Here is a 14,307-nt window from a genome sequence, read left to right on the forward strand (position 1 = left end):
TTACATAAACGTTCAGGGGCTATGGAGAAATACAGCTGTAAAGAAATACACAGTTTATTTATCGTTGTTCACTTGGATTGTGCATAATGTAGGCACTGCTACTCCAGGACTTAAAGGAGACCCTCCTGATTTAAAAGTATTTTGCAAAAGAATATAAAGTGCCAAACCTGAAACCTCAAAGCAGTTAGTAGGGGAACTGCTGTATTAACTGGTGTTTATTGCTTAGTTTAGTTTTTTAATCCCACAGTTTTCAAGGCAGCTTTGTGACTACGAGAGATCTGTTCTGCAGACTTGGAAATGGCAGTTCTACAACCCCAAATCTTTACCTGAACACGTTCTCAAGATTGATGCTTTACGTTACACCCAGGCATGCAGAAAGCCGCAATCCTCACATGCCCCACCATCTTCTTACTAGTTCACATCACTGTACGTAAGCAAAATCCTTTAAGGTTCTTTTGGTGATCAGTATGTTCCAAGGAAGGGATAAGTGTACTCTCTAAGTAACTGCTGACACTAGAAGCCATTTTGTAGCATAGAACTTCTCTGCAGTTATCACTTGGCCCCTGATCTTCACTCCTGCAATTTTTAGAATACATGTGGAAGGATTTATATTCCAGAATTTCCAATAGCTCTTTCCCTGATATTTTATGTGAAAACAAAAAGTTAAGAACCTTTTTTAAAAACTGAGTTTGAGATATGAGTTCAAACTGCGCCTGACTTAGGACTTTCTTAGATGGAAAACAATACCTGCAAAACCCTACAACTTTGCTACCTCAAACCTTGTCGAGTAGAAACAGCTGTGAAATTTGATCACAATGCCTTGCATATGTTTGCTTGGTTTTGTAGTGGTTTTATTTTTTCCCTATTCGGTATGAATCAGTAAGTGTGAGTTAGGCTACCAACATTCAAAGGCACTGCTTTCATGCTAGATGTGCAAATCCTGGGTCTGGTAAGAGGGGCTGATAGAGTGAAATTTACGTGAAGAACTGTCACTTTTCTAAATCACTCCTGGTTCCCAGCAACTCCTGCTGTTTGATTACTATAACACTCACCTGTGCTTATGGACTTCTTGAGACAGTGAAGATAGTTTTGGAGTGGGGATTTTCAAAATTCTTTTGATTGCAGTTTTAATTGGATTCATTAATTATCACTGAGCTTTTTAACTATTTTCCTGCTTGTCAAATGTTCTGTATTACACTTGCAATTAAAAGAGCCTGAAAACCACATTCTGCAAATTTCAAGTAATACAAACAGTTCTTCTTTAGGAACTGCGTTAGGTCACATGGCATGAAAGAGCCGTTAAATAGTCACAGATTTCCATCTGCACTGATCTGGGTTGGATGTGAAACGTTTTGTATCCTATTAACAATCTCCTGAGCTAACCAGCCCCTTAAATGTGATTACAAGGATCACACATCTAAGACCTTCAAAAGGGGTTACGGAGTTCTTTTGATCAACTAAAGAAAATACCTGGCAAAGCTCAGGGTTGCTTCAGAGAAATGTTTACATTCAATAAATAACTCATGCTTTTGGACATACTTGATATTTCATTATGGTGGATAGCATTTATGACCAAAGGAATACTAAGCTAGCTGTAGGCAAACTCTGTGGTGGTTTTCCTAGAGGATATTTACTCAGGTGTCACAGGAAGTATTGTTTCCTTGTAATAAACACCCAAAGGGGAGGAGTTCCTTGTATTTGCTACAGGCTGTGCTCAGTTAAGCAGCTAGAGAGGTCAAAAAAGCAGTTCCTCAGAGAGGTAAGTTCTTTAATTTCTATAGTGGTGATCTCTCTTCTGCTAGTTGCTTGTTTATTTTCTTAAATTATTATTTATGTATCTGCTGATCTTTGTCTGTTGCTTGTTATTTGCATATGTCCATAATTAGCCACTGAAACACCTCCTCAGGCATAGAACAGTGTTAAAAGCTCAATTATAAAGAAAAGAAAATAGATGAAAAGAGAGAACATGTGCCTTAGGTCCCACAAGCTCTCCATGGCTGAGCTTTGCCCAGGATTCACACCCTAGCAGCAGGAGGAGCTGCTTTTGTAGGCGGTTCCACAGTGTCCAGCACAGCAGGATCCTGACTTTATTTGGATGTAGTAAGGACTTCTACAATACAGAAAATATTTTATTAAGTAAATTATAATCTTAATTTTAGTGCCTTAATCACAGGAGCATCCACTTTTTCTTCTCATCGCTAGAAGCTTCTCAGAATGTAAAAGTGAGTTTATCAGTTCTGAAGTAAGAAAGGTCCATGCTACTTACCTATGCTTCTGGTCTATTATACTGCAAAGAAAAGTTAGACTTACTTTGTAAGCAATTGTCTGGTGAGATCTAATGTTGAGGATGCTGTGAAAGGGTATCTGTTCATACTGCTTTCATGTTTCTCAGTAATTTAAAAATAGTTTTCAGACTTACACCCACAAAGTTTCTAATGAAGTTAAGAGCTTTGTTGAAAGGCAAGAAGAGAGTCTGAAACCAATCTAACTGCAATCTGTTTAAAAGATAGTGTAGTATAAGACACTGTCTTGTGGCATTAAGCACAACTTAACCTCATACCAGGTACACCTGGAGATGATCACTATTTACTACTAGATATTGTCAATAAATAATACTTGTCCTTAATTATTTCAAATTTATTTTGGAAGAGAAGGTACATATACCCCCATTCACTCAAGAACTTTTAAAACTTACCTGGAAGGCTTCCTACAGAAAAGCAAAGCAATAAATTTGAGGAAAAAGAGGGGCAAAATCCATGGCATGTTGATATGGAGAAAGAACATGAGGGGGTGAAAATAAATGGAAAGAAGAAACGTGGCTAGGCTGTGTGACGCTGAATGTCAGTTAATCACTCTACATCTCAGTTTTTCTGCAAAACCAGTGTCTGTTTGACATGTAAATTGTCATTCACTAAGGGATGCAACTCCCTGTTTGTTTGAACAGTGCCTACCTTTATAGACCTCAACAGTTGGTTGTGATTTTTACTCGTTTAAACTAGGATCCTTTCTGCAGCAATGGGCTGTTATTACTTATGCATCATTCAGGATCATCTGAATGAAACAGATACTAGTTTTGGAGAGTTTCACAGACCAGTTAACCTGAACAATTAATTAATGCAGAAGACCAGAGTGTCTACAGCACTTCACTCCAAATGGACTCAGCTGAGTCACATCATGGATTTTTGCCTTTAATGCCCTTTGACAGAAGAGGGAGTGCTCAAAGGAATCTTGCGTCTTCAGAGCTAAGGGTCAGTGACTTTGGCATGCAGGTATCAAGAAGCAGACAAGGCAGGCAAGAGTGGGTTTATTTTAAGACAGCACTGCTAGGAGTGGAAGGGGATCTGTGAACTAATTACTGAAGTTATTGTCGTTTCTGGCTTTAAGATTGTGTCTAAACATTTCTCAGCTCCTTGCTCCAGGCCTCAGATGCATGCCAGCTCTGCCTGGGAGAAGAGGTATGAGGGTCCACCATACCCTTTTTGTACCTGGGTTTCCACTGAGAGGCTTCTAGCCTTTTATCATGGTGCACTCTGGTCAAGCTTCTATCTGTAACCTGCACAGCCAGACACATAGCTGAAAGGCAGTGGGTTCTAAGCACTCATAAGCACAACTGAAATCAATAAGAGCCTTGCTCAAGGAGAGGGAAGCTTTGCACAGTGTTGTTCACGTAGCGATGCAAGCCTAAAAGATATGGATGTTTTTACAACTGAGGCCCTATTCTCCTAGTGCTTCCAATCCCAGTTAGTAAAATGGGATTATAAAACTAGGAAGCTCATTTGGTTATTCTATGGGGGAGGAGGAATGATTATGAAGGGACAGAACATCCAGCTGAAAGGAGTTAAGTTTAAGGTGCCATATAGGCTTTATTTTCCTCACAAATTCCTATGTGCATAATGCTGCACACAGTCTAGAAATGTTAACAATTTTTGTACAGTAAAGAAGCAGTCATTTGATGGAGGGAATTAAGGAGGCCTCTTGTCTGTATAAATATCTGGCTTGTGGCTGTTTGCAGTTTAAGAATATATAAGTTTCTATTGATTATTTTCCCACAGTCAGGAATTTTATAAGGCTTCTTATCCATGTGATTTATTTGATGTTGGGATTGGGTCAAGCAGTCTTTCCGATCACAGATATATTCATGTAGGAAGGCTGTCCATGAACTACTTGGTCTCTGCACTGATTTCATGAAAGATGTATAACATAGATGGCTCGGAATAATTCCCCTACTGTCAGACCTATCTGAAAACAAAACTCGGGTTCAAACGTTATGGGAAAAATGGAACAAGATCAACTCAGTGTGACAGCATAAGTCTCCAATGGAGGCACACGTTCCCTGGTGCTGATTAAGTTTGGCTGCTTCTTTGCAGTGGAAGTGCTAAGCATCCTCCAAAGAAAACATAAGAAGTATTAAAGCCTGGCTCATGTATTACTTAGCAGCTATACTAGAAAAATTCATCCATTTCCCAACTTTTGCATACTTTATCTTGCAACTTCACCCTTCTATCCTGTATTATGTTGTGCTGCCGCTTTGTAGCTACCCTTCTGCAACAGGCACTAACGTGAGCTCTGTGCACGCACCAGCTCTCAATTATTTTTAGCGGCGCAGGTAAGCCTTCCGGGATCCCCGCGGCCGACAGGCGCGGTGTAATCCCCCGACGGGCGGATCGGCCCTGGCGTCTGTGGCCGCGCTCCGTACGCGGACAGCCCCGCAGCCCCTGGTCGGTTGTAGCCCTGCCGGGCTCGGCTGCTCCCTCGGCATCCTCCCGTTCCCCTGCCGCGAAGGGAGGACGGGCCGCCCCGGCGCCCCTGCCGTGCCCTGCCCTTCCCTTCCCGGGGCGGACCGAGCCCTCGGCTTTGCGGCGCTTGCTGGAGATTAGCGGGGCAAACCGCTCATCCGCCGTTGACCCCGGGGCGGGACTGTGGCCGGGCCAGGGCCGTCCGGAGGAGGAGAGCGAATCCGAGGCACGACTGCCGGAGGTGTCCGGCTCCAGCGCCCTCGGCAACGCTGGCTCTGCGACGACAGGAGGCTTCGCTGCGGGTAATCCCCTGTTCGGGAGCGGTGGGCAGGGCAGGAGGGAAGTTCCTGTGGACGCAGTGACTGGGGGCTCCGCCGCTGCTGAGTAACCACGCTTTTCCAAGGGGCTTCGGGGCAGCCCGGTCCTCGGAAAACGACGGGCAGGCAGGACGGGTGCGACCGTGCCTCCTGCTGCTGTGGCAGCCCCTCTGTCGGGCCGGGCGCTCCAGGCAGCGGCGGAGCGTGCGTGCGTGCGTGGCCGAGTACGCAGCGACTGGGACTGCGGGGGGACAAGGGAGGTCCCGTCCGCGGGAGGCGTGTGGAGGGCGCGGGTTGGCACTGCCTTGGCCCTGTCCCCTCGGCTCTCTCGTTCAGCCCCCGGGGCGGATCCCGCTTCTTTCTACTTTTTAAGTTGGTGGTGTTTTTTTGTTTGTTTGTTTGTTTTTTTTTTTGTTTTTTTTTTTTTTTTTTTTTGTTGTTGTTGTTTTGTTTTGTTGTTTTGTTTTGTTTTGTTTTGTTTTTGGGGTTTTTTTTTCTGTGGGTGAATTTCGGGGTAGGGAAAGTGAGTATTCAGGAGAGGTGCTTGTGGTGGTGACAGCCAGGTTGCTGAGGCTGGTTGCAGGCGCTGTTAGAGCCTGCAGACCGTGGGCCTTAAGGAGGACGTGTGGAATCTTACCGTGCCCAACAGCGTCCCGGGCTACGCACATACCCCGTAACTTCTTGCCTGCTAATGTTAAGTGCTGGCAAGTTTTCTTGTTGTCTGTAATGCCTTGCTTATCTTACTATTGAATGACTATATCGCCTTCATTTCAAGCCCTGCCAAAGCTCGTTGATACAGCTTCTAAATTAATTTTGAGTTGCCACTTATCTGCTGTTCGAAGTTCTGAGCCATGGGGAGCGAGTGAGATCGCACCGTATTGATTTTTATGGCCTTATAAAATTTTACCGTGTTAAAATAGGAAAATTAAGTGATGCTTTAGCTTTGAAAGCTATGTTCTTTGCTAGTATATCGATCTAGTGTGTAGCCATTGAAAAATTATTCTCATCACTTGCAACGCCTCTCTTCTGGGAGCCACAAAATGAGCTGGGTATGATTCGGGTCATGGTTTGCTAATGTCAGTTCATTACTTCTGGTGGCACAAGGTCCAAATACAATTTGGTAATGAACCATTCCCCCTTCCATTATTAATCTTGTTTTCATTATGGTAATGCCCCTGCATAAATATTTTCTGTTTGATAACAACTGAAACAAAAATCTTTAGCTCCGATTCGTTTTCAAAATATCAGAGCTTTTAGAATTGACTACAGTAATTAAATTCCCCATTTTGTTCCTGTGTTCTTTTTGTAGCCTCTTCCTAGAACTAAAGGTTGGCTGCAAATGTGGGGATGTTGTACTGATGTCGTGTTTGAGCTCTGAAGGATTGTAGCCCTTGTGCACAAGATTAGACTGATGCTTGCAGCCCTTACTGACTCTTTAACCTATGGCTTAAAAAAATCCTCTCTTCCAACGGAGTTTCCTGAGAACTGTAAACCTCAGCATAGAGTAGGACTTCTACTGTTGCAGGGTATGGAGGGGATTGGAAGAAAACCAGGGTGGAACCTCACACTGATGTAGAGCTCTTCCAGCAATGGCCTCCTGAAGAGCATTCAGAATGAAGAGCTGGAGCCTTCCATGAGCAGGCTGACCAGTTCAGTTAGCAGCAAGTCAAAATGTCAAGATTAGCTGAATAATAATCAGCAGATGAAATGTCAGTATGGACACCCAATATGCATTTATCAATAGGAGGAGATCAGGTACCGACACCACACAGTTCTGTTTCTCTACTGCGTGTGGAAGTTTTACAGAGGTCAAGGAGTCCAGAGGCATCAAGTTTCTCTGAAAGCTGTCTTGCTTAGTTGGGAAAGTTCTTTTGGATACCAGTCAGCAAAGAGGAAAAGTGTTTTTAGAAACAGAAGAAACAGTTACCCAGTCCTTCAAAGAGTGAACATTTAAAAAGTGCCCTCAAAAATGGACTAATTTTTTCCTTTGAGCAGCCCTAAGGTTAACATACATATTTTGCATTGTGCCCAGGAAATACAGTGTCTGAGGTAAAGTTAAATTTATCACCACTTCTTGCCTCCAAGTACTTTAAAATAACAATTCCTTTCTACCATTACATTAATTTAGGGTCAGTTGTTGGGTTCAAAGTTTGTTTTGCAATGTCATTGCATGGTTCTTGCCTTTTCTCTGCATCATTAGACAATGTCCAAGTTGCCTGCCAGCTTTCAAGTGATGAGATGTGGCTAGCTTGCAGTTTCCCTGACTGTAGCATGGATCTTATGCTCATTTTGTCAGTTGTCAAGGTATAACTTTGTTTCCAGCAATAAGCTGAGTAGGCTAGGATTCATTTCACCTAATATGTCTATACCTGAAGCTGTATAGCTGGTTCCCTGTTGTAGTCAATGGAAACTTAGCCAGGGTAATCAGTGGAGTCTGGAGAGCAAGTTTTCTTATGCTAAGGGAGGTGCTAACCAGATCAGGTAAATCAATTTTTGATTGCTTTGGCTGACTAGAATGGGATTATGGTATCTAGCTTAGTTTCCAATAGGTATATTGTACGCATATCAAGTTAGGTGAATCCCAGGTCTTGTGTCTTTCTTACTTGTATAAGCACACAAGTGGACTGGCTGCTAGAGAAGGTGGATGATTTTTATTCTGCATCTACCATAGCTGGGGCTAAAGAGGGTTTTGGGGTTTTTTTCCCTCTGAAAAGTTTCTTGCAGATGGGAAAAACAATTATTCATGGGGAATGTATAGACTGGAAAGTAGTAAGCAAACTGATACACAATCAAAGAGGATAATACAGATAGATACACAGATAATACGTAAGTTAAGTAATTGTGCAGAGTTATATTTTTTGTTCACGTTTTAGAGTGAAATTATAATGCTGAGTGTTTTTGACTTTCAGCAAATGAAGAAAAAAAAACCCGAAAAATTGTGCTCGTAGCACTCGATTTTAATTAATTGTCAAACTAGATAATCTGATCACACTGACCTTAGATTTGTCTATAATTCCCATTCAGATATAGGTTTTATCACCATTGAAATCAGAGACCAAATATCCCCTAGAATTAAGTGGGGGTGGTATTGTGATTTACAGTGCAAAACTTATTATTTGAATGATGGATGAGAAAGTATGCTGCCTAAGTGGCTCATTATAGCTACATTTATACTAGCTCAGGATCTGAGCTGCAATCCATGTTCATGGTTGAATAATCAAATTATTTGAACATTTATCCAAAAAGTGCTAGGTATTAGTATGATAAATGGTGTGTGTAGCCTCATGCTTTGGATTGTCTTAAGGATTCCATGCAGCAACCTTTAACTTTCTTATTAAGTACTTCTCAGTGTGGCATAAACTCATGAATTAAGAGGAAATGTGATGTGGGATTTTATTGTGCTATTGCTTTAAGTATTTCAAGGCCCCACTGTGCTTTGTGATTAGTACCAGACCAAAGAACTTCTAAACCACATATTGTATAAATGCATCAGGTGGTGAACAAGTGAGGTGAGAAGGGTTTAACAAGCATCTGCAGTCTCTACATAAACATTGCCTGCAATTTCTTTTTCTTTCTTTTCTTTTTTTTTTGTTTTGTTTGTTTGTTGTGGGTTTGGTTTTTTTTTTTAGGGTGATTTTTTTTTGTTTTCTGACATCTGTTAGGCAGGAGGCTTAAGTTTCAGAATCTGAAGGAGTGCAGATGCCACCTCTACAGAGGTAACAAACCCAATAGGCAATGTAAACCAGTGTTGCTGGCTCCTGACATCTACCTCCTGTGACACATGTGAAGATGTCTGGCAAATTACAGGGTAAGGTATGTTCAGGTATGTCAGGTTAAACTCAAGTAGCCTTTGAAATGAGAAGGGGGGAGTGGTGTGGAGAAATAGAAGAAATCAAAGATAAACTCATAACCTCAGTAGGTCTGTTTTGAGCTGAGCCAAGGCAGTCCTGATTCTAATTTTTACGACCAGAAGACTGTGGTATTCAGGAGTCAAGATGCTGATGGGAACCTAAAGGCTGGATTCCTTTTAGTCATAGATGCATAGGTATCTCCTTTGGTAATCATTTGGGCTCCCTTCATGGAGAAGGATGAATAACATGAGGCAAGGTACCTCTTGTTTTATCAGCTCCTTATGGAAAAAATAGAAGCGTCAAACTTAGGTGGTGTAAAACAGCAATAAAAATATTGGATTGATGTGTAATATTCCATGTGAAATTCAGGTTCCATTGTGCTTGCAACCCAGCCTGCAGAACAAAACCTATTGCTTATTCCTTCTTGACTCTATTGTCTGTAATGCTCTATGGCCTTGACCATAAAGCCCTCGAGAGTGCAATTAGCATGCGACTTAGGTTTTGGGTGTGATAAATGAGCTTCAGTGACTTGCCTTTGCAGTGATCTGATAGCCCACAGGAGATACACTTTATTCTTCAGGAAGCTGCCCCTTCTCTTCCCCACTCCAAACTAGCTAGATACTGAAAATGATGGAGAATGCAGTGATCTACCAGCATTGATGATGACCAAGTCATCTTAGGGACACGGTTTAGTGGTGGACTTGGCAGTGCTAGGTTAAAGGTTGGACTCGATGATCTTAAAGGTCTTTTCCAAATTAAACAATTGTGTCACTGGATATCTCTGCTATGCAACCTTAGGTCTGCTGCATAGGGTGTGTATGTTTGAGGTGACCTAGGAAATGAGAAGTCACATAGGTGCTGGCTTATAATAATTATCATCCAATTTGTTCTTATAACTAACATCAGATCCCCCTATTAGAGGAAGAAAACCACCCTACCACATTGGCTTGTTGTCTTGGAACTACAAAACTGTTATTTTCCAGCCTCAAGTACCCTGAATTTAATCACTCTGTCATAGTCCATTTGGATCTCTTAAATTTACTGGACAACGTGCTCTGTGGTTTCAACTTTATTTCATGAGCTCATTACAAAATAGAACAATCAAGCACAACAAACAGGGGCTCAATCCCCTTTTGCCCAGATTGATTTAGCACGAGTTCACTTATTCACCATTCACGTTATAAGGCTTCATAACTTAAAACCCATAACTCTTCATCTGTGTGACTAGGAGAAAAACGGGGAAAAAAAAGAAGACAGTTGCCATGCTGAGGGCAGAAGCGCTTATCTTTTCTTCCTCCATTGCAGTGTAGGTGTCCCCTATATCACACGGGGAAGCAGAAAGGCATCAGCAGTCCAGCTACTGCTGGATCCACTTAAAAAGCTTTCGGGTGAGCTGATGTTTTATGCTTTTGAGCTTGGAGGCTTGGCCTACATCATTTCCCTGAGTCAACAGATTCTGAGGAGACTGCCAGACAAAAGATAATGTCTGTAGGACACAGTGATTTGCAGGTGGTCGTGGTGCATATTGGCCCTTTAGCTCTTTCTGGCCACCTGTCCTGCCTACCTGGTGCTCTGGCTTTGACCACGTGGTGCTGCTCCCAGCATGCCTCAGGCCTTAGCAGGAGCCAGGTTTGACAAAATCTGAGCAGAAGCTGAGTGAACTGTCACACTGAGAACACCAGAAGTATTTCAAAGGGGTTTTATAGAAGTTCAAGGGTACATTCCCAGCTCAGAAGTTTGGATCAAGTTGTAAGTTGTTTTTTTAAAGTAAAATTTTAATGGTGAGGGGTATGATAAATTACCCAGTTGTTTGGGCATCCAGACGTATTCCAGGGACAGTCCAATTTATTGCTGATATACGAGGTTAAATCATTATCAGCTTTCTCGGCTTCACTGAGATGTAATAAAACGTTATTCATCACCCAGAACAGAACACTTGAAATCATTCCATTTCATATATTTTTAATAACAGAAGTGGAAGCTAAACAATTTATCTGCAGAGGCTTGTTCTTAAACATGGTGGAAGTGAGGGAATACGATGTTCAGTATGACTTACTCAAGTTATGATTTTGAAGCTGTAAATTCAAAAACAAAGGATTAGTGTAAATAAATTCTTTCTGTAATGGCACTCTTAAATTATTGAACTAAGTATGACAGCTACTGAATGCATTGTTTTTAAGTATATGGTGACTTTTCTTAAGACGAAATGGTGTGCAACTGATGTGATTTGCAGAGGAAAATGCAAGTATATGTGACAGTGTCTCTAGTACGTTCTCTGATAGCCAAATAGCACCTACAGGATCATGTTTCCTAAACCCTTTTACAGTTGTCCTTGTACCAGTCTCAACAGACAAATAAGCAATTGATTCTGGGAGTCAATGAATTTCAGCTGTGTTCTTTTAATGTACAGGAAGTTAACACAGCCTGGGGAGCTGTCTGAAGCTGCAGGTTATGATGTCTGTTGGTTTTTTTTAGAATGTTCTTGCTATAAAACCTCTGTGCACAGGGGTGGGTCTTTGCTTAAAGGTATATTTGGAGATTCAGGGTATCAGTTCCCTGTTTGGCTCTAGCACAGGCTGGTCTTTGCATTCCTGCATCTTATGTACTCATCTTTGAAAAGGGGGAAATGAGTCTTCCTTTCTTCTGCCTATCTCCTGTCATAACCTGCCTGGGTCAAAGGCTGTTACTGTGTATTCTTGTAATGTGGGACATAGGAGACCCTGGATTTTGATGGAAAGCTACATAATCTGTAGAAAATAATTTCTGTGTAGGCAGACCCTGATAGGATTTGCATGTCTCAGAGTCACAAAATGTTTGAGGCTGGATGGAACCACCAAAGGTCATCTAGTCCACCCTTTCTGCTCAAACAGGGTCTCATTTCTTATGCAGGAGCTCTCTGTGTTTTTTTTCATCCCCCAAAAACACTAGTTATAGATCACGTATCCAGTAAAACTTAAACAAATAGTTAACCTCAATTCTAAAAACTAAAGCTCAGGTAGAGAAATGTTGAAATTCCATCATTGTTGAATCCCACAAAGCAAGGGTTTGGGATTATGAATCCTAATTCCTTTATCATCCTTAATTTTCTTATTATTTTGTGTAGTCCCAGTTATGAAGTCCCTCATTGCAAGCATTTCTATACATGTATAAAGTAATTTAAAACAAACAAACAAACAAAACCAACAAAAAAAAAACAGAAAGCAAAACAGAATTTTGAGCAAAACAGTATTTGAGAATAGACAAAAAAAAAAAAAAAAAGAATTCTCCCCAAAATGTTGTAATTCATTTGTGTTCATTTTCTGGTGAAGAGAATGCTTTGCCTGGAAGCGGTAAAGCTCCCATGAGGTGGAAAGGTAATGCCTTAGGAAGAGGCTGCAGTCAGTGTCCTGGCTGAATTGTGCCTATATGTATCTCAGGGAGTGCTGGACATTATGCTTTCAGTGCACAGTACATACAAAAACATTTCTAGTGTTTGAGACTGGAATATGTATTTCTCTTAGCATTTGTAGGAAAACAATTGCTATTAACCATTTGGTGAGTGAACATTAAAATTTCTTCCTTCCTAGGAGCCATCATCTGAGATGCTTCCATTGACTGGGAAAACAATCATATTTGATAGCTTTCCTGATCCTTCAGATACCTGGGAAATAATTGAGACTATTGGCAAAGGAACATATGGAAAAGTTTTCAAGGTGTTAAATAAGAAAAATGGCAGCAAAGCAGCAGTCAAAATTTTGGATCCTGTTCACGTAAGCTACTTAAATTATTTGTTTTGTGCTTCTTTAATTGTAAGTGAATTTATGCGGTCTTTTTTTGTTTGTCTGCTTCTTTCTTTTTAAATCTTGGTAGATCATTTGCATTGGAAGTGATGGTGAAATAAACTGCTTCAGCCTGCTAAGTATCAGGCTATTTATCAATGCATTTTTTGAACCATAAGTGATCTTGGAAGTGGTTGCATGTGGTAGAATTTAGAAGTATACCTAAAGTTTGTTGCTTTTACATTTGATTACCTCGTGTTTATCCCTTAATTCCAGAAGCAGAGCTGATTATTTTTCTTTCTGGTACCAGGAGTCCTAGCTGCTTCTATTTTTACTGGTGCTTCCATTCCTTTCTTATTTGCACACTAGCCAGCAAGAAAGTTACAAGTTTCTAAGTGCATTATATGTACCTGAAAGCTTCTATTTTGACTACATGCTTTTAGCTACATGCTGTGAATGCTATTTTAAAAATAAAATAGCATACTTTATGTTGTTGGTTCTGTGTTTCCATAATGTGCCAAATTATGTAGATATCACAGAGGGATCCATCTTTTCAAATGGAAAATACGAAGAAAATAGCACCTACACACAAAGCAACAGGTGATTGGGAGGTGGAAATATGTTGTAGAGTATGTTTTTGTTCTCACAGTATCACAGTATGCTAGAGATTGGAAGGGACCTCAAAAGATCATCTAGTCCAATCCCCCTGCCAGAGCAGGAACACCTAGATAAGGTTACACAGGAATGTGTCCAGATGGGTTTTGAATGTCTCCAGAGAAGGAGACTCCACAACCTCCCTGGGCAGCCTGTTCCAGTGTTCCGTCACCCTCACTGAGAAGAAGTTTCTTCTCAAGTTTAAGTGGAACCTCTTGTGTTCCAGTTTGTACCCATTACCCCTTGTCCTATCATTGTTTGCCACTGAGAAGAGCCTGGCTCCATCCTCATGACACTCCCCCTTTATATATTTATATACACTAATAAGGTCACCCCTCAGTCTCCTCTTCTCCAAACTATAGAGACCCAGCTCCCTCAGCCTTTCCTCATAAGGGAGATGCTCCACTCCCTTAATCATCTTAGTTGCCCTGCGCTGGACTCTCTCCAGCAGGTCCCTGTCCTTCTTGAACTGAGGGGCCCAGAACTGGACACAATATTCCAGATGCGGTCTCACCAGGGCAGAGTAGAGGGGAAGGAGGACCTCCCTCGACCTACTGACCACCCCCCTTCTAATACACCCCAGGATGCCATTGGCCTTCTTGGCCACAAGGGCACATTGCTGGCTCATGGTCATCCTGCCGTCCACTAGGACCCCCAGGTCCCTCTCCCCTACACTGCTCTCTAACAGGTCGTTCCCCAACCTATACTGGAACCTGGGGTTGTTCCTGCCCAGATGCAGGACTCTACACTTTCCCTTGTTATATTTCATCAAGTTATTCCCTGCCCAACTCTCCAGCCTGTCCAGGTCCCGCTGGATGGCAGCACAGCCTTCTGGCGTGTCAGCCACTCCTCCCAGCTTAGTGTCATCAGCAAACTTGCTGATAGTACACTCAATTCCCTCATCTAAATCATTGATGAATATTTTAAATAATACTGGTCCCAGTACTGACCCTTGAGGCACTCCACTAGATACAGGCCTCCAACTAGACTC

At 41.8% G+C, this 14,307-nt stretch overlaps 1 protein-coding gene across 1 annotated transcript in view; it reads left to right on the plus strand.

Annotated features, from left to right (window-relative positions):
• Positions 1-12,309: 12,309 nt before the first annotated feature.
• LOC308217434 (myosin-IIIa-like) overlaps positions 12,310-14,307 on the plus strand; it is a gene marked incomplete at its 3' end in the record, with an annotated part of 39,486 nt that continues 37,488 nt past the window's right edge. Inside the window, exon 1 of the mRNA XM_080610504.1 lies at positions 12,310-12,653. Within this exon, the coding sequence (XP_080466630.1) occupies positions 12,486-12,653 (168 nt within the window). The 5' untranslated portion in view covers positions 12,310-12,485. The remainder of the gene's footprint in view (positions 12,654-14,307) is intronic.

Source organism: Psittacula echo, assembly GCF_963264785.1.
Source record: "Psittacula echo genome assembly, chromosome: 2".
Lineage (NCBI taxonomy): Eukaryota > Metazoa > Chordata > Aves > Psittaciformes > Psittacidae > Psittacula > Psittacula echo.